Raw genomic sequence first — 19,172 nt, 5'->3', positions numbered from 1 at the left:
TTATTTGCTCCCTCCAAAACACTGATAGTACTGTCAGATTAATCTTCCATTTTAATCAGATTACCGTCAAGAAGTGTGTCTCCCCCCTGCCCCCAAGATAAAGTTCAAACTTCCCGTGTCTGTTTTTCAATATCTTTCATTATCTGGCCCTTCTTATCTGAGTCTCATTACATTTCAGTGGGATCCTTCTTTTTCTGTCAGTTGACTCTTCACCAACATATGTGCTGTGCTCATTTCCTCCATTCCCTTACTCTTCCTCTTCACCACCACATGGAATGCTCTTCCGTATTCTCACTACATAGCCAAATATTAGGGTTGGTAGAAATAGTTCATCTATTGATGAACCCATGAAAACTGATCCCACTATCTCTCCTTGAAACATCTCCATTAATGGAGGATTCATTCTCAAGGGAACCTGTTCCATTGTTGAATAGTTCTAATCATTAGGAAGTTCTTCCTTAAAGTGAGCCCAAAAAATCATAATGACTTAAACCCCATTGACCCTAATTCTTCCATTTGGAAAATGTCTACTACATCCAATTCCACAAACATTAAGCAGGAAGAGCCACCTCCACTGGCAGGGACACTTGTCTTCCCTTCCCATTCTTCATCTAGGCTACTTAACTATTCACATCCATTGAAAGAGAGATTACCAATTAACTCCAACCAGTGAAGGGACAGCCACCAACTCTTACGCTTTGTTCTGCTGCTGCATCCTGAGGTCCTCCAGGCTTTACCATGTGCTCTGCATCTATACCTCACAGGCCCTTTTGGCACTGCAGTTTAATCTAATGTGCCCTGGTCCTTGACATAAGCTTGCCTGCCGTCTTAGGACTTTTTGGCCTTTCCATCCTCCCTGCAGCTAAACTTTGTTTTATTTGTCTCCCCCAATTAGAATGTGTGCTCATTGAGAGCAGGGGCTATTTCCAGTTTTTCGGTTTTTCCCAGCACTTAGCCCATAGTGAGTGCTTAATCATTCATACATACAATGAAAAAGTACTGGTTTTAAGTCCCAGTGCTGCCACTTAGTAGCTGTTTGTGTGTTTCTCCAGGCCTCAGGTTCATCTGCAAAATGTCAGTTATACCTATCTCACAGGGTTGTTGTGAGAATCAAATAAAACAATGTATGCAAAATGCTCTGTAAACTATTGTTAATAGAAACAAACTGTTAATTATGTACGAGGCCCTAGTAATACAAAGATGAAATAAGACAAACCCTTCCCTCTAGGAGCTTTTATAGTCTTTATGGGAGGATAAAGTATGCAAGTAATTGATGAGGCAAAATATGTTAAGCAAAAAGAGATGCAGGCCTTCCCATGAGATTTTAGGATAGAGATCACTTTTATCTAAGGACGTTGAAGAAGGTTTTATGTTTTATTTGGGGTCTGGTTGTTGTTTAAGTCATGTTTGAGTCTTCATGACTCCATTTGGGGTTTTCTTGACACAGATCCTGGAGTGGTTTGCCATTTCCTTCTCCAGCTGATTTTTCAGATGAGGAAACTGAGGCAAACGGTGAAGTGATTTGCCCAGGGTCACACAGCTAGTAAGTCATATTTGAACTCAGTAAGAGGAGTTTTCCCGACTCTAGGCATCACACTGTATCCACTGTGCCACTGAGCTGCACAAGGGAGATGTTTAAGGAAGAAGAAATATTGACTGGCTTATTGGCCTATCACACCTGCAGCTACTTGGTCATACCTTCTGCCTGCTGTGAGATGGATTTTCCAGGGATTCATAAGACAAGCAGCACCACCTCCCAAGGATCTTTATCCATCTAATTACCTGTTTTTTCATCTACTGATAATCTACCTGTACTCATTCCTCAGTGGTTAGCATATTTTCACTCCCTTTTACACTCTCCATTCCACTGAAACTCTGCTGCTGATGAAAAAAAGCCTTTTCCAAACCTCAGCTATCCCTTTCATCATTCCCATTCAATTCACTCGTAGTCTAACAATGTTCAAGTCAAAATCTGCCTGCCCTTTTCACTTTGCCTCTGGAATGCCTGCTCCGTAAATGAAACCTTATCTTCCTCCCATGCTTAGGCATTCACTGAGACCTGGCTCCTCCTGACAACGATGTTTCCCAGAGTACTCTCTGTCTTCTCTCCACCCCAGCCCCCAGGGTTATCATGAGACAGTCAAAATACTCCTTGATTCCCTCTGCCACTTTGACCCAACAGCTTTTTCTCCTAGATCCAAATTTACAATACAGATCTTAGATTATCTGCTGACCATCCGAATTCTCCAGTACACTTTTTTTACTCAATGAATTTAGTGTCTGGCTCACAGTCCTCAATCCAACTCCTTTCATACAAGGGGATGTGTGTCTGTGTAGAGAGATGGTCTTCAAATATCCTATTTCCTGTTCTGCAGTCTATTTAGTTTCCATGACCTGTTTCTCTGTTCTACATTAGCAAGACTCAGATGGTCATTCCTTTGATCTTCCCATCACCCATGAATGTACCTATTTCATGATTATGAACCCCTAATTCCCTTGTCTGACCATCTATTGTCTTTATCTTATGACCTCAACCCTGTTCTGTTCTCACTTTCCCAGGCCATCACTCCTAACAGTGGGTACAATATTCTCCCTTAGCAGTCTCAACTCTTTGGTGAACCAGTTCAACTCTATAGTCTATCCCCAACATTGGATTACAAGCATCTGCTACTTTTGTTTATATGCTGCTGAATAGAGGTAGGGGAAGTCACAAAACTGCCCTTTTGATTTTCTACAAAATTGTTAATGGCCTTTAATTGCATCAAAGCACTCCTTTCCCTAATTGATGCTCCATCCCACTCACCATGGTGGCTGTTTCCAAACATCTCTTCCTGCCTATTACAGCCCTCCCTCCACCAACCATCTCAGCTCAGGACCTTGCCTCATATTTGACCAAAATAATTGAGACCATTGCTGAGAAATTTCTTCTTCTCTCCGCTTCTCATCTCCCACAATCTTCCTCCATTTTCTATAGTCTAATAAAAAGGAAGCCCTTCTGCTTGACAAGACCAATATATAACCTTGATCCTATCATTTTCCTTCTCCAGCAGATTGACCCCCACTGTCATCTTCAAACTCTTCCCCATCTGCTGGCTTCTCCCCTGCTGTCCATAAACAAACCCAGGAGCTTCATTTGATCTACCATCCCCCATATTTCTTAATTAACTAAGGGCAGATTTGAACTCGTGTCTTCCTGACTCCAGGCCTAGCACTCTTTATCTACTGCACTACCCACTGTTTAAATCATTTTTAAAAATTATTTAATTGCCTAGGATCTGCCTTTTCACCCTACCAGCCCCAATCCTCCACGCCCAGCTGAGAACACATTAAAAAAAAAATCCGTTACTAATATGTGTAGTCAACCAAAACAAATTTCCACATTTGCATTGTTAAAGAAAAAAAATTGTCACATTCTGAATTGAGTCCTTCACATGTCTATCCAGAGGTGGAAGCATGCTTCATCATTAGTCAATGTTCCATTGTTAGTCCTCTGAAATTCTGGTTGGCCATTACACTGGTAAGAGCACATTATAGTAGTATTCTATAACATTTATGTATCATGATGTGTTTGTCCATTCCTCAGGTTATTTAGATGACTCTATCTTAAAATTTCTGACTTCAAGACTCACAGTGACCTTGTGTTCCACTAAAACTCAGGTCTTTTTTCATCTAATGCAGTTCTTTAGCTATATCTCCCCCTCTTCCTTCTCCAGTTGAGTTTTAAACTCAAATGCAGGGGTTTACCTTCTATTAGTGGTGAAACCCAATGATGTAGCTTCCATCCCAACACTGTACTCTCTAGCTCAGATACCACTTCTCCCTTAACCACCTGTTTTAGATTGGTCTCTGAATAGTTAGAACATTTTATGGGTTTTCATCTCAATTTGACCCTTCATCATATGTACTTGTCTGTTACTGTGTGTCCCATTTTTTGTGAGCTTTAAGTTTCCTAAGGGCAGGGTGTATCTTAATACCAATTTCATGTTCTCTATATTGCTGGGCACATAAACACTCTGGTATTTATAGAATCGAATTTTATGTTCAACAGAAGCAAATGTAACCTGACCATCTGACCTTGTGCACTGGGAAATTCGTGGGGAGACTAAGGAAACAATCAAATGGGAACAGGAAGGGGGGATGAATTAATTTGAAACTTACTTTAGTCCATCATTTACCAATATACACTTAAGCATGCATATGCCAGACATATAACTAATGATATGTGACTGAAAGGGTTGTTGCCTTGAGGGTTCACACATTCCCAGTGGAACACCGTAACTGAAATAAACACATAAATGGGATAGAAACCTGTTGTTTCAGTAAGTGCATAAATAAAGGGAGCAAGGAAAGGAGTAGCACTTATTGAGCACCCACCACGTCCCAGGCACTGTGCTAAGCAATTCACAAATATTATCTCATTTGATCCTCACAACAATCCTGTGAGGTTGATGTAATTGTTATCACCATTTTACAGTTGAGGAAACTGAGGCAGACAAAGGTTAAGTGACTTGCTGAGTGTCACACAGCTGTTAACTCTTCATATGAATTTTAATTCAGGTCTTCCTGACTGCAGGCTTAGAGCTAGTGTATTGGCACCATGCAGCTACATAACAGTAATCAGTGAATGGTGACAAGGGTGGTAAGGTGGCTCTGGGTTACACAGAAGCATGTGTAACATGCTTCTGTCCCAAGCACTGTTAGGTATACTCTGTTCTAAAGAAGCTCTATTCTATTGAAAAGGTATAGCAAAAATATAGACAATTAAAGACAAAGTATAGGTGCTGAAGTGGATGGAGTGTGGAGCCTGGAGTCAGGAAGGCTCATGTTCCTGAATTCAAGTATGGCCTCAGACACTTACCAGCTGTGACCCTGGGCAAGTCACTTAATGCTGTTTGCCTCAATTTACTCATCTATAAAAATAATCTGAAGGAGGAAATGGCAAACCACTCCAGTATCTTTGCCAAGAAAACCTCATATGGGCTCATGAAGAGTCGAATATGATAAATGACTGGACAGCCAAAAAATATACAATAATTTACAGGGGAAGGCACATGCCTAATATTCACAAGTCTAACAACAGAACTGGGGCTCCAGATGGCACAATGGATGGATCGAGCAGAGGAATACAGGTGGGATGAGCATCTCTTCCTTGCCTCTGACCTTCCTCTTCGTCCTGCTTCTTTGGTTACTGCTATATCTGTCCCCATGCCCTTTTTCCTTTTTTTTCGCGGGGTACTCTTCGTGTCCTGCTCTGGATAGCTTCCCTCACATTCCCATGCCACAATGCTTCCACTTCACTCTAATTCAACCTTACTGTCTGTCTTCTGCTGAGTGGCTGGAGCAGACAATGCCAGAGGCATTGGACACTACTGCCCATGATTTGCTATGACCAGTGCACTAGATAAGACTTGAATGACCCCAACCCCACTTCCTTAGAGGAAGCTGCAGAGCTGTGGTAATGATCGTTGGTCATTAGAAGCAAGGAAACAGCTGTTGCTGATATTAGGCTATTGCATCTGCCGGGCAAAAGGGAAGGTGGGGGAAGGGAAAAGGGAAAGTAGTATTTTCTTCCTTCATTGGGGGAAAGTTAAGATCTTGCCCCCTAACCGTAGGGTGCCAGAGCTCCCAAGGGACTCAGTTCTGAATGCCAGCCCAATGCATTCATTCCTTAAGTGTTTTCCTCCACCTGCCTAACCAGCAGACTCAGTGGGTATTGTTATAGGAATGATGTCTCATCTCTGTCACTCAAGGAGTTATTTTGGAGGCCGGCTTGATAAGGAACAACTTCCTGAGATTGGCAGGGGTGGGGTGAAAGAAAAGAAGAACTCGTCTTAAAAATGTTCCTATTCAGGGGGCATCAGCAGGAGGAGGATGGTTAGAACTCAGTGCCTGCTGCCTGCTCTGTGGCTCTTGGGATGGATACAGCTGCTTCTGGTGCCTGGTGGTGCCCCCCCTGCCTGGGCTTTGAACCTGGATGCTGCACAGCCAGCCCTCTATGTGGGCCCTAATGGCAGCTACTTTGGATTCGCTCTGGATTTCTACCAGGATGACTATGGCGGGTAAGTCATGGGCCAAGGGAAGCTAAGGTGGAGTGGGTACCCTGGACAGACCAAAGTGAGGAAAAGTGAGGGATGTGTGAGTGCATCTACAGACAAACCTTTAGGAACATTAGGGCAAAGTAGCTGTTACCTGGGTCCCTCCAATCATCCACCCACCAACCCAGAGTGTGAAATTCTACCTTTCATTCCCTCCATTCCATGGTGTGAATAAAGTCTGTGTTAAAAATTTAGCTATCCCTGGAAGAAATCCCACTTTTAGCCCTTTTTGGGCATTTGTACCACAGTGGGAAGGAGTTGATATGATCCTTTCTAAAGGATTGAGAGCAGGACAGATAAAGTTTAGTATTGGTAGGAGGGAGTGGGGGTGGGGGAAGCATTACTGACCTAGCTAGAAAGAGCAGACTTAAGTAAGGGGCTCTGAACGTGCTATGGTCTGCATGAAAACAACCAGATACCTAACGAGAATTCAGGCTGGACAGAGGGGGGAGAAAAGGAACTAAAGACAGACATTATTTATTCTCCTGAGGGCTAGGCTGAGATTCCCAATGGGAAATCACACTCTTCCCACAGCACACACCCAGTCGTATGGTTTGTCATCCCTGAACTCAGACTTTCCATCTTACATTACTATGAATCCTTGCCCCAGTATCTCGACACAATGTTTGATCAGCCTCATCTTCCTGTCCCTGCTTCCCTTGGGTGATGCTGACCAGATGACCTCAGCTCAGGGCCCTTTCTGCCTACAGCACTGGCATCGTGGTGGGAGCCCCACGGGCTTTAAGCCCCGAGGGGGAGGAGACTGGAGGTGTGTTCCTATGTCCTTGGGCGACACAGGGGACTACCTGCAACCCCCTGACCTTTGACCTCAGTGAGTCTTGGGCCCTGGACAGGAAGGGGACGGGGGAGGAGAGGAGATATGAGCAATAGAAGGGAGGGGAGGGGGGAGATAATTCGACCAGGAGAGAGGTCTTTGCTGGGATGAGAGCAGGGCAGGTTGGAGAGACCATGGGATGTGGTCCCTGCTTATCTCCAACCCAAGTTGTCTCCTCTCTCTTCTAGAGGATCAGACCAGCAGGGTGGGTGCCACCACCTTCAAAACCTTCAAGACCAAGCAGGGGCTTGGCGCGTCCGTCGTCAGTTGGAAGGACAACATTGTGGTGGGCACTGGGCAAGCATGGGTCTTGTAGTGATGGGGACAAGGCAGGTATGAAGTAGGGCATTAGACTGGTACGGAACCCGCTAGAGCTTGGGCATTGGATAAGCAGCAGGAAGAGGCGTTCTGATGGGCACAGAGCGAACACTGGGCAGCCGTAGGCAGGCACAGAGAGGGGAGGAGGTAGGAAGGCAGAGCCAGGTCACAAGCCCCTGAGTGTGGGGGAGGCTGCGGAAAGAGTCCATGAGCACCCTATCCCCAGGACCCTCTGCGTCCCGCCCTTCCCGCAGGCCTGCGCTCCCTGGCAGCATTGGAACGCGCTGGAGCTGACCGAGGAGGCCGGAAAGACCCCCGTCGGTAACTGCTTCGTGGCCCACCCTAAGAGTGGCCGTCGGGCAGAGTATGCCCCATGCCGGGAGAATGCCATGAACCAGCTCTACCTATGGAACTACGGCAACCGTGAGCCACAGCCCCGCCTCTGCGACCCGCCCAGTCCCTCCCTCGGGGCTACCCCCAGAAGTGGCCACGCCTCTGAGGAGGGCCTTAATGATGGTCACGCCCCTCTCCGTGGTCCTGCCCTTTTGTGGTCCGGAGCGGCCTCTTGGCCTGGTGAATAACTGACCTGACTCATCCTCTCTTTTCGCATCTCTCTTCCTACCCGAGTCCAGGCAGAGACTTGCGCTACTGCGAAATAGGGTTCAGTTCCACGATCACCCAGGTGAATGAAGAGTGCAAGGGCTGAGGACGAGAGAAATTGGAATGGGGAGGGAGGGATAGGATTCAGAATGGGGGCCCCGTGTGTAGCGGCGCATAAGAGGACCTTACTAAACGTTTCTTGGATTTGAATTATTGAATGGGGCGGGGGGCGGGGGAGATGTCTGTCGGATTGGAGCTTCTCTTCTCACCTTCTGTGTTTTCCTTTCAGTCTGGGGAGCTGGTTCTAGGGGCTCCTGGAGGCTACTATTTCATAGGTATCATCCTTCCTCGGTCAGGCCCTTCCCCTCCCATACTCAGCCCCACTTCCCCTTTCCAGCTTCCGATTACTGTTTTGAGGTTTTCCCCAATGTTCCCCAGGAGAGATAGGTGTCAGAACACCGTCCTTGGCCCCCCGAGTGACTGGAATGAGAATGCCACCCAGAGCCGCGATGTGCCATCCCCCCAGTCCTGGGCTGGGTGTCTGGACAGAGGGGTGCTGCAGGGAAAAGGCCTCACTGGCCCTAAACCAAAGCATCTTCCACTCACCAGGTCTGCTAGCTCAGGCTCAGCTTTCTGACATCGTGTCCAGCTATACCCCATCCTCACTCCTCTGGACCGTGCCCTCCCAGCACCTGACCAAGGACGTCTTTGAGCCTGAGTACTGGGATGCCTACCGGGGTATTGGGTCCTTTCCTCATTCTCCAACCCATGGTCATCTGCCCGGATATTTCCTACTCCCATCATCTTGCCTCACCCAGTCCCTCCTGCTTTTATCACTCCTTCCTTTTTTCCTTGGTCCTCAGCCTTTCCCCCTGGGTGAGGGGGTGGGGGAGCAGTACCCTGTCAATGAATGCTCCCTGTCCACAGGGTACTCAGTGGCCGTGGGAGAATTTAATGAAAACCCTAAAGATACAGGTAAGATAGTTCCATTCACCCAGGGGTTTTGGTTGAGAACAGGGAGGTATCCCTGAGAGGGAGGCATTTCCAAGCCCCTGAGACATAAAGAGAAAATTCTAGATAAATGGCCCTCATGGACCCCAGGGTAAGGAGTTGTTCCCCAGTTGATCAGGGCTTGGGCTATTCTTCTCTAGAATATGTACTGGGTACCCCCAACTGGAGCACAACGCTGGGAGCGGTGAGTTCCTCAGTCTTCCTAATTCCATCACCATGGCCCTACCAATTCAGTTCCCATCTTCTCAATCCACAACTCCAGAATGACCTTTCCTAAAGTGCTTTTCCCTTTCCCCTCACTCATCTCCCTTCCTATTGCCAGACCATCCCCCAGTGGGACCAGTGGTTAATAGGATCCCTCATGATTGGCTGGGTTCCCCACAATGGGGCCAGTAGTCAAAAGGACCCTTCATGATTCCTGCCAAGCCCCTAGGTTCCCCAGACATCCACCCCTGTCTCTAGTGGAACTGAGACCCCACCCTCCCCACAGGTGGAGATTTTTTACCAGAACCTCAGCGTCCTGCATGTTCTTCAAGGAGAGCAGGTTGGGGGAAGAAGGAGCCTGGATGGGGCAGGAGGGATTTGGGCTTTGGGAGAAGGCAGTCCATGGTTGGGACCATGCCTGCCTATACTCTGTTATGTTGTCAATGTCATGTGCAAGGCCACTGGGCAGGGTTGTGTCCAGATGTTGAGAACTATCTGGATTGTCCTGAGTTGAAAAAGGATAGAAACCTTGGAATGTAATACACATCTCCCTACAGGTTGCATCATACTTTGGGCACACAGTGGCCGTGACTGACATCAACAAGGATGGGTGAGGAGCGGTAAAATCCCACTGTGGGGCAGCATCCTACTGGGCATTATTATACCTACCACTTCAAAAAGCCTGGTGCCTGAAATGAGACCAGGACTGAGTTCAGATTCTTCCCATAGACCCCTGGTAGGGTTGGTGTCCTATTCTCCTCCTCTTTGGGATGACAATCACACCATTTAACAGGAGAGATGACCTGCTGGTAGGGGCCCCACTCTTCATGGAACATAGAGCCAACCGAAAGATGGCAGAAGTAGGAAGGGTATACATCTACCTGCAGCAGCGAACCCAACATATTCTGGGCAACCCCAGACATCTGACTGGCACAGAGTTATATGGGCGTTTTGGCTCAGCTATTGCTCCTGTTGGTGATCTGGACCAGGATGGGTACAATGGTGAGGTCAAAGGCACAAGGAGGAGGAGGAAGAGGAGGAGAAAGAGAAAGAGAAGGAGGAGGAATAGACCTGGGTTCTGAGTGTGCTGGATGAAGAAGCATAATGACTGCTCCTCTTTCCTTTCTCAGATATAGCAGTAGGTGCCCCATTTGGAGGCCCCAGTGGACAGGGCCGAGTGTTTATATTCCAGGGACAGGATGAGGGCCTGAGCCCACGCCCATCGCAAGTTCTAGATAGCCCTTTCCACCAAGGTTCTGGATTTGGCTTTGCCCTGAAAGGGGCCACCGACATTGATGCTAATGGATACCCAGGTGCCTGCCTTGTTCCTACCTAGGCTGCCCTCATTCTAATCTAGTATGACCATTCTTGGGAGAGACCCAAACTAGGGAGGAGAGTTCCTCAGATACTGCCTCCCAATGCCAGGGAGCACTGCAGCTAGGAAATCTTTCTATCCTGGTGCCCACACCTAGATCTACCATTCCATGGTCTCCAGACCTCTTCTTTTCCCCTTCTTTGATCTAAGTTGAATCCTACATCTGGATCCCTAATTATTCAGCTTTATTAGTCCAAACTTCCATGGGGGAGAAGGACAAGAATAAACAAAGAGGAATCCCTAGCTTCTAAGTTAATGATGGGGGGAGGATATGGCCTGACATGCAGTATTTTCATTTCTGACCCTACCTCCTGTGCCCACAGACCTGCTGGTAGGGGCATTTGGAGCCAGCCAAGTGGCCGTATACAGGTGAGCATTGGCATGGAGCAGTTCCCATACGGGATCTCTGTGGCTCCCTTAAGAAGCATATACTTACAGGGGCCACATTGCAGTAGGGGTAAAGAGGCGGGTGGTGTAATGGATGAAGCACCAGGCCTGGAGTCAGGAAGACCTGAGTTCAAATTTGACTTCAGACACCTACTAGCAGTGTGACCCTGGGCAAATCACTTCACCCTGCTTGCCTCAGTTTCCTCATCTGTCAAATGAGCTAGAGAAGGAAATGACAAAAACCACTACAGTGTCTTTGCCAAGAAAACCCCAAATGAGGTCACAAAGAGTTGTACATGATTGAAAATGACTGAACAACAACAGAGGCATAGGAGTCTGATGCATCTTCCCTAGGGCCCAGCCTGTGGTGTTGGCCACTGTCCGATTACTGGTGCCGGAAGTGCTGAACCCAGCTGTGAAGACCTGTGAACTTACCAACCCAAAGACCACAGTTGCAGTCAGCTGGTGAGGAGAGGGTACAGATGTGGGCTCCTAGAGAGTGATGAGTGAAGCTTTTGCCTGAGGACCTCAATGCTTAAAGACTCCTTTCTCCCTCCCAGTTTCAATATCCAGATATGTATGAGCATCACTGGTCACAACATCCCGAAGAAGCTTCGTGAGTGGCACTGTCCAGGTTTACGGAGCGCAGGTCTGGGCACACCTGGTGGGTTTGTCCACACTGGCATTAGCTCATCTCTCCCTGCCCTTCCTTTTCGTTTGTGCCCAGGTATAAATGCTGAGCTACAGCTGGACCGGTTGAAACCACGACAAGGCCGGCGGGTGCTGCTGCTGGGTTCTCTGCAATCAAGCACCACTCTAGAATTAGAACTGGACAGTGGACATGTCCCTATCTGCTCTGAGGCCAAGGCCTTCTTGCGGGTAGAGTAGGGGCAAGATTGGGGCTGACAGCGTCAGAAGTTTGAAGAGCACCAGGCCAAATGTTTTCATTAGAAAAATAAAATATTTAAGGAGGATACTGTTCTAGGATGACATTGCACCAATGCCCACTAGAGAATTTCAATTGGTGTTAAAATTGTTGCAAAGAGTTGTAATGGTAGCTTAAAAAAATCTAATATCTCATTCTTGACATTTCTGCTTTTCTACCCCGGCCCCTATGACTCCTGGTAGTGAAGGCTGGGCTTGGTGAGGTGAGGGAACAGAGGCGGGAATTTCAAGGTGAAGGTTTGAGACTGGAGGAATCTCTGATGTGTGTATGTTGGGGGGATTGCCTCAGGGGGCAGGGTATTTCCTACTCTCCATTCCCATTATCTCACCTCCAGGATGAGACTGAATTCCGGGACAAGCTGAGTCCCATCGTGCTCAGCCTTAATGTGTCCCTAAAGAACGAGGGGGCTAGAGGCCCCCTGCCCCTCGTACTGAATGGAGACACTCATGTACAGCAGCAGGTAAGGGGAAAGTCAGCCAGGGAGCCAGGTTGGACCTTGAGAAAGGAGGTGGTAGAGAAGGAAAGTGAAAAAGAGGCTGAGTTGCCAGTCAGTGTTGGGGGTAATGAGGTAAAGGGAGTAGAATGAGAAAATTATTCAGTCCTGGCCCCAACTCCTGATGTGACAGCTTTCCCTCTAGACTCGCATCATACTGGACTGTGGGGAAGATGACCTATGCGTGCCTCAGTTACAACTTACTGCCAGCATGTGAGCCGACCCTTCCCCCCTCCCCCATATGATATTCTCATCCGGCTTTTGCCCCTTTCCTCCTGCTATGACCTGGGATCAACATCTCTGGCCTTCCGTTTTCTCATCTGTAAGATGAGAATTCAATTTGATGAATAACTGAAGGAAAGCAGGCATGCCAGACGAAATGAGGGTCCCTTGCAGCTCTGAGCTGTAATTTTCTGAACCCTGTTACCTCTATTCCCATCTCTCTCCATCTTCTCTATCTCCTTCCCCTGAACCTCCCCCTAACCCCGTCCCAGTGCCCACATTGTTCATGCCCAATCTCCATCTCCTTGGCCCTCCCACCCTATGGGTACCATCTATGCCCCACCCCATCCACATGGCTATCACCCCTTGGCTGGCTCATGCCCCCAGCTGTCCTCTCACCATGCTTCCTCTAGGAAAGGTTCTCCACTCTTCATTGGGGCAGACAATGTGCTAGAGATGCGAATGAGTGCCTCTAATGAAGGTGAGGGTGCCTATGAGGCTGAGCTGGCAGTCTATCTGCCCCAAGGCGCCCATTTCATGCAGGCCCTGAGTGATGTCAAGGTAAGGACATCTGATGCTGCTTCTGCGCTTCTCAGGCATAGCAGGTGTCTCTGAGCCTGAAAGGCATTTACTATTCTGGGTTGCTGGCCTCAAATGGGTACCAGTGAATTCAAATCTCTCCCTGCCTCCCTTACACAGAACTTTGAGAAATTGCTTTGCATCCAGAAAAAGGAGAATGAGAGTCAGTTAGTGTTGTGTGAACTGGGCAACCCCATGAAGAAGGATACCAGGGTAACGGGGCATGGCCTGGCCTGGCCAGAGGGGAGAGAAGGGGAGGGAGGGAGGGCGTCTGTGCCACAAACCAGTGGTTCTAAAGCATTTTGCCTTTAGGCTGGAATGGGGGACAAGGTATCCCTGATCTGCCCTGCTTTGCCTTTCCAGATGGGAATCCTGATGCTGGTGAGTGTGGGAAACCTGGAGGAAGCTGGGGATAGTGTCTCCTTTCTGCTGCAGATTAAGAGGTAATGAGGACATAATTGCACATGCATCAACTATATTGGACTGCTTACCATCTCAGGGAGGGAAGAGGAAAGAGACAGTTAGAATTTGGAGCTCAAAACTTTAAAAAAATGTTAAAAATTGTTTTAACATATAATGGGGGGAAAATATATTTTAAAAAATTTAAAGAGATAATGAGGCTACATCTCTGCCTTCATCCCCTCAAATGGGAACATTAGTGATATATTCATCTAGAAAGGTCATAGAATGTTGGTGTTATAAGGGGCCTTCACCTGGGAAGTTCATCTGGTTCAAGCCCCTCATTTTACTTATAAGGAAATTGATGACCAGGGAGTATGTGACTCAGGGTCGCAGGGGCAGGATTAGAACATGGTTCTCCTACCTGCAAATTCAGTGCTTCTTCCCCTGCCATGCTGCATCATCTCATTCATTGCCCCTACTCCTGGGCAACTTCCTCCAAAGAAGAAGTTAATTCCCTTTGTTTCTCTGGGATGAGTTTTAGGGTCTCTCAGGCATCAATGTTTAAACCCATTCCTGCAGGCTATAGTACAAGTTAAGTCCTTCTGTGCCCTTAGTCACCTGTGGCTGTGTAGCCTTAAATCTCAGAGAAGCCAGATGTGTCCCCAGGCAAGCCCAGTCTTAGTTCTCTCCCAGCAGTGCCCCCAGGCTGGGGAGCTTTCCCTTCATATCTTCCTCCCCTCCATCTCCTTTCTTCCTCTCCCTCAACAGCAAGAATAGTCAAAATCCCAACAGTGAAGCTTTTCGACTGGAGGTCCCAGTCAGGGCCAAAGCCTATGTGGAGCTGTTTGGGTGAGGGGGCTGAGTCTGGAGAAGGAGGCATTGGGTCTTTGAAGGGGAGGGAAAGCTGCTGAATGGGGGAGGACAGGACAAGAGAGGGGGGACTGGAATGGGAGACAGGGATGGATCATGGGAGGGAGGGGATGGAATGGGAGGGAGGAGGATGGAATGAGATGAAAGGGTCATATGTGTAGAAGAAGGAGGGGGCTCAGCCCTGTGGGGGCTCTGGTATCTGGCAGGAACTCTTTCCCAGCTTCCGTGGTACTCTCCCCACCCCCTGAGGGGACCCTGGGGAACGAGGACCCGATAACTGTAGACAGGAGTACCTTCAAGATGGAAGATATTTCCAAGGTGGAACATGCATTTGAGGTATGTAACAGCTGGGTAGAATGTTGTTAGACTCAGGATGGGCTGGGAAAAAAAAATCTTCTGCATCTTCAGGCCTTCGCCCTGTGTGACTTGTGATCTCCCAGGTTTGGATGAAAGGGGGTGAGGAGGGGGTACAGGGTGATCCTGTCAGGGAAGGAAGCTGGGAGCTCCGTGCTCGACTCCCTTTCTTCTTCCTCCCCAAGCTCCACAACCAGGGTCCAGGGACGGTGATTGGGTTTTGGCTTCGGATAGGCTTCCCTAGCCATTCCCAGACTGACGACCTGCTCTACGTGCTGGATGTTCAGGCCCAGGGGGGCCTCCGATGCTCTGTTCAGCCTCCCCCCAATCCCCTCAATGTAAGAATCTTCAAGGATGGCAGGGAGGGGTAAGGGTGGGGTGGGAAACAGGTGGTAGAGAAGGGAGAGCCATGGGGCGCAAGTCAGGGCAGATTGGAGTGACCAAGGGAACCCTGGGGTCAAGCAGAAAGAAGTCCAAGTCAAGGAAAAAGAGGAAAGATAGAAAGAAGGAAGGGGAAGGAGGGCCAGGACAGCTGTCCCAGAATTCTGAAAGGGTCATCAGAGGTCACGTAGTCCAAGAATGCCAAGTACAGCAAGGCATCGACTTACAAGAGGCTCGGCGGAGGTTTGAGGAAAAGGACAAAGCTTCCCTTGAAATTGAGTGGGGAAAGGTGAGGAAGGGAGCAGTGTTCAGGTAGGGAGTGGGAAGCTGGATGTTCCAGTGGGGAAACCCTCGGGCTGAGAATGTGAAAGGGGGGAGATTAGGAAGGGCCGTTCAGCACATTGAATCTGAGGACATCCATGCTTCTACCTCTGCAGCTGAAAGTTGGGCAACCGACCCCTGCTCCCAGCTCTGCCCCCGCCCACCCTTTCCAGCATGAACGAGAGAAGAGGAATGTTTTTATCGCAGAGCATCTAGAGCCCTCTGAGCTCCGAGAACCGATAGTCCTAGTGAGCTGTCTATCCCGTGCCCTTGGGTGGGAACAAGGACAGGGCCACCTGGGGAGGGAAGCCCTTTGCTCAGGTCTTTTATCCATTCACCACAGACTCCGTTCTTTTCAAAGCAGCCTTTTCCCCGAGCGTGTCTAATGATGACTACTTGCTGTTGTGATCCCCGACTAGATAGAGGGTCTGGGTGGCCTGAGTTCCCCATGTAAGACCTGGGAACTACATGAATGGGGAATGGATTGGGATGGAGGAGCTGGGGAAAGGAGACCTATAAACACTTATTGAGGACTCTGGATTTGGAGTCAGAAGACCTGGATTCAAATCCAGACTCTGCTCCTTACTATCTGTGTAATCTTGGACAAGTCTCATCTCTCCAGGCCTCAGTTTCCCCATCTATAAAACCAATAGGTTGGAATGTTGTTGTTCAGTTGTTTCAGTCGTGTCTGGCTCTTCCTGACCCCATTTGGGGTTTTCTTGGCAAAGATACTAGAGTGGTTTGCCATTTCCTTCTACAGCTCATTTGACAGATGAGGAAACTGAGGCAAATAGGGTTAAGTGACTGGTTCAGGGTCACACAGCTAGTAAATGTCTGAGGCCCGATTTGAACTCAGGTCTTCCTAACTCGAGGCCCAGTGCTCTATCTACTGCGCCTCCTAGCTGCCCTAATGGATTGGAATAAATGAACTTTAAGGTCCCTTCTACTTCTGAGTACTATGTTCCATGAAAACTTTTTCTGTATAAGGCATTTTTACAAAGGGGTATAAGGGCTGTATATATATTATATATACACACACACATATACCTATATACATGTATGTGTATGTGTATGTATGTATGTGTGTGTTTGTATATATGCAGAGTGTATATATACACACATGCATACATATAGATATACACATATTTTATATATAGATATAGATATACATATACATACATATTTATACATATCTATATCATATATACATTAGTATGTATAGTCAGCATGAATAGAATTATGGGCTTGAAGTCAGGAAGACTTCAATCTTCAAATTAACTTCCATCTCAGACATTTACAATGTGACCCTGAGCAAATCACTGCTTCTCAACATTTTCTTAACCTCAGTGTTTATCTGTAAAATGGGGATAATAATAGCACTTGCCTTATGGGAATGTTGTGATGTTCAAGGGTGGTAATGTCCACTGAGGGCCTGGCAAACCTTAAAGGGCTATGTACATATGAAGTCTATGGAAAGTAATGAACCCCCTCATTTTCTACCTGGTGAGGCAGGAGAAGAGTGAGCCTGGGAGTGGAGGGGTTGAGAGAGCTGGGGGTCCAGGGGGAGCCAAGGGTAACCTGACGGGTTGGCAATATCCCTGACAGAACTGCAACACTTGGCCCTGCACCTGGGTGGAGTGCGAGCTGAAGCAGATGGAGCGGGGCCAGCGGGCCATGGTCACCATATCCACCATTCTGTGGATGCCTGGCCTCCTCAAGGTACCAAGGGTGGTAGCTAACAGGGACTGCTGGAATCCTGGAGAAAGCATGAGTTATGTACATGAGACATATTTATATGTGGATACAGGTTAGTGTGCTCAGACTCATGCTGGGTGACAGTATTTCCTTACCTCCCCTTCCTTCTTTGACCCTCCCCACACCAGAGGCCCTTGGAACAGTTTGTCCTGAAGTCTGAAGCCTGGTTCAACGTCTCTGGGCTGCCTTACAATGTGCCTGTTGAGAGCCTGCCTCATGGGAATGTTACGGTTGGTTCAGGAGGGTGGGATTGCATCAGCTAGGCCTGAAGGGATGGGGAGGAGGTGCGGACCAGGGGCTCTGTCCTCGACTCAGAGGGTTGTTGGGGATATGTCCACCCATGCTGGGGACCACTAGGCCATTGCCCCATCTGGAGGGATGTTTCTGAAATGAAGTCGGGGGGTTGTCCACCCAGGTGGAGACCAATCTACTTCGAGTACACTTGGAAGAAAGGGAGATTCCCACCTGGTGGGTGGTCGTGGGCGTGATGGGTGGTCTACTTTTGCTGGCCCTGCTCATCCTTGTAATGTGGAAGGTAAGGACACAAGGGGGGCTGGGGCCTTGAAGAGGAAGGGCAAGGATAGCCCACTGGTCTAGCCTTTACTATTGTGGGAATAAGAAGCCACCCAGTTGTGTGATGAGATCTGAGAAGATCTGCTGCCCCCAAAGACTTCTCACAACCTGGGGATGCAGTGCCCGAGGTTCATTCCTTTGGAATAAGTGTGGTTCTCTCTCCAATCTTCTCTTAAATCACACATGTGGGGAGGGGGGAGGGAGAAGAGAGGGGGACAGAGTTATGTCGAGTTATCAGTACCTTTGTTCAAATGAATGAATATGATAGAGAACAGGGGCTGACTTTGCTTTTCTTTGCTATCCACTATTATTCACTTTTGTTGTAGAATTGGTTTATAGGGGCCGTCCCAGGAAATGTGTATCATTGTTTCCCTGGAATCTCATGTTGTTCAGTCTTTTACTTGTGTCCGACTCTTTGTGACCCCATTTAGGGTTTTCTTGGCAGAGATACTGGAGTAGTTTGCCATTTCTTTCTCCTGCTCATTTCATGGATGAGGAAACTGAGGCCAACAGGGTGAAGTGACTTGCCCAGGGTCACACAGCTAGTAAGTGTCTGAGGCCAGGTTTGAACTCGGGAAGATGAGTCTTCCTGACTCCAGGCCCAGCACTCTATGCATTATGGCGCCACCTGGTGGTCCTATTTATTATTCACCTAGTAAGGGCTTAATAAATACTTGTGGAAACTGACTGAGAACTAGACCAATTAGAGAACACCTTGCACCTAAAAGGGTGAAGGAAATGTCAGTCAGCCAATAAACATTTATTTTTTATTTATTTATTTATTTATTTATTTAGGCAATTGGGGTTAAGTGACTTGCCCAGGGTCACACAGCTAGTAAGTGTCAAGTGTTTGGTCTGAGGCTGAATTTGAACTCAGGTACTCCTGACTTCAGGGCCGGTGCTCTATCCACTGTGCCACCTAGCTGCCCCTCCAATAAACATTTATTAAGCACCTACTGTGTGCCAGGCACTGTGCCAAGCTTTAGGGATACAAAAAAAGGCAAAAGACAGTCCTTGCTTTCAAAGAGCTCACAGTCTAATGGAGGACACAATATGCAAATAACTAGGTAGAAACAAGCTATACAGGGGATAAAATGGAAATGATCCACGGAGGGAAGGCACTAGAATTAAGAGGCATGGGGAATGTTTCCTGTCAAAGGTGGAGTTTTTAGCTGGGATTTGAAGGAAGCCAAGAGGCAGAGATGAGGAGGAGGAGCATGGGGGACAGCCAAGCAAAATGTTGTTGTTGTTCAGTTGTTTCAATCATGACTGACTCTTCGTGACCCCATTTGGGGTCTTCTTGGCCAAGATACTGGAGTGGTTTGCCATTTCTTTCTCCAGCTCATTTGACAAATGAAGAAACTGAGGCAAATGGGGTTAAGTGACTTGCCTGGGGTCATGCTGCTAGTGGTTTGCCATTTCCTTCTCCAGCTCATTTAACAGATGAGGAA

General features: G+C 47.9%; 1 protein-coding gene across 1 annotated transcript in view; it reads left to right on the top strand.

Moving 5' to 3' along the window:
* The first annotated feature begins 4,974 nt into the window (after positions 1-4,974).
* Positions 4,975-19,172, top strand: part of ITGA2B (integrin subunit alpha 2b) — a 16,084-nt gene continuing 1,886 nt past the window's right edge. Inside the window, exons 1-29 of the mRNA XM_027873221.1 lie at positions 4,975-6,059; positions 6,806-6,927; positions 7,119-7,216; positions 7,503-7,671; positions 7,881-7,930; positions 8,138-8,183; positions 8,458-8,586; positions 8,776-8,823; positions 9,000-9,043; positions 9,350-9,403; positions 9,621-9,673; positions 9,857-10,065; positions 10,194-10,376; positions 10,762-10,807; positions 11,180-11,290; positions 11,386-11,441; positions 11,553-11,704; positions 12,106-12,231; positions 12,410-12,477; positions 12,900-13,047; positions 13,186-13,278; positions 13,429-13,508; positions 14,236-14,316; positions 14,544-14,673; positions 14,877-15,029; positions 15,510-15,641; positions 16,999-17,112; positions 17,277-17,378; positions 17,564-17,683. Coding sequence (XP_027729022.1) covers positions 5,872-6,059; positions 6,806-6,927; positions 7,119-7,216; positions 7,503-7,671; positions 7,881-7,930; positions 8,138-8,183; positions 8,458-8,586; positions 8,776-8,823; positions 9,000-9,043; positions 9,350-9,403; positions 9,621-9,673; positions 9,857-10,065; positions 10,194-10,376; positions 10,762-10,807; positions 11,180-11,290; positions 11,386-11,441; positions 11,553-11,704; positions 12,106-12,231; positions 12,410-12,477; positions 12,900-13,047; positions 13,186-13,278; positions 13,429-13,508; positions 14,236-14,316; positions 14,544-14,673; positions 14,877-15,029; positions 15,510-15,641; positions 16,999-17,112; positions 17,277-17,378; positions 17,564-17,683 — 3,105 coding nt within the window. The 5' untranslated portion in view covers positions 4,975-5,871. The remainder of the gene's footprint in view (positions 6,060-6,805; positions 6,928-7,118; positions 7,217-7,502; positions 7,672-7,880; positions 7,931-8,137; positions 8,184-8,457; positions 8,587-8,775; positions 8,824-8,999; positions 9,044-9,349; positions 9,404-9,620; positions 9,674-9,856; positions 10,066-10,193; positions 10,377-10,761; positions 10,808-11,179; positions 11,291-11,385; positions 11,442-11,552; positions 11,705-12,105; positions 12,232-12,409; positions 12,478-12,899; positions 13,048-13,185; positions 13,279-13,428; positions 13,509-14,235; positions 14,317-14,543; positions 14,674-14,876; positions 15,030-15,509; positions 15,642-16,998; positions 17,113-17,276; positions 17,379-17,563; positions 17,684-19,172) is intronic.

The sequence above is a fragment of the Vombatus ursinus genome, unplaced genomic scaffold, assembly GCF_900497805.2.
Source record: "Vombatus ursinus unplaced genomic scaffold, bare-nosed wombat genome assembly UNPS02014801.1, whole genome shotgun sequence".
NCBI classification, from domain to species: domain Eukaryota; kingdom Metazoa; phylum Chordata; class Mammalia; order Diprotodontia; family Vombatidae; genus Vombatus; species Vombatus ursinus.
Note: the sequence above shows the minus strand (reverse complement) of the source record. Positions and strands in the feature narration are given on the sequence as shown.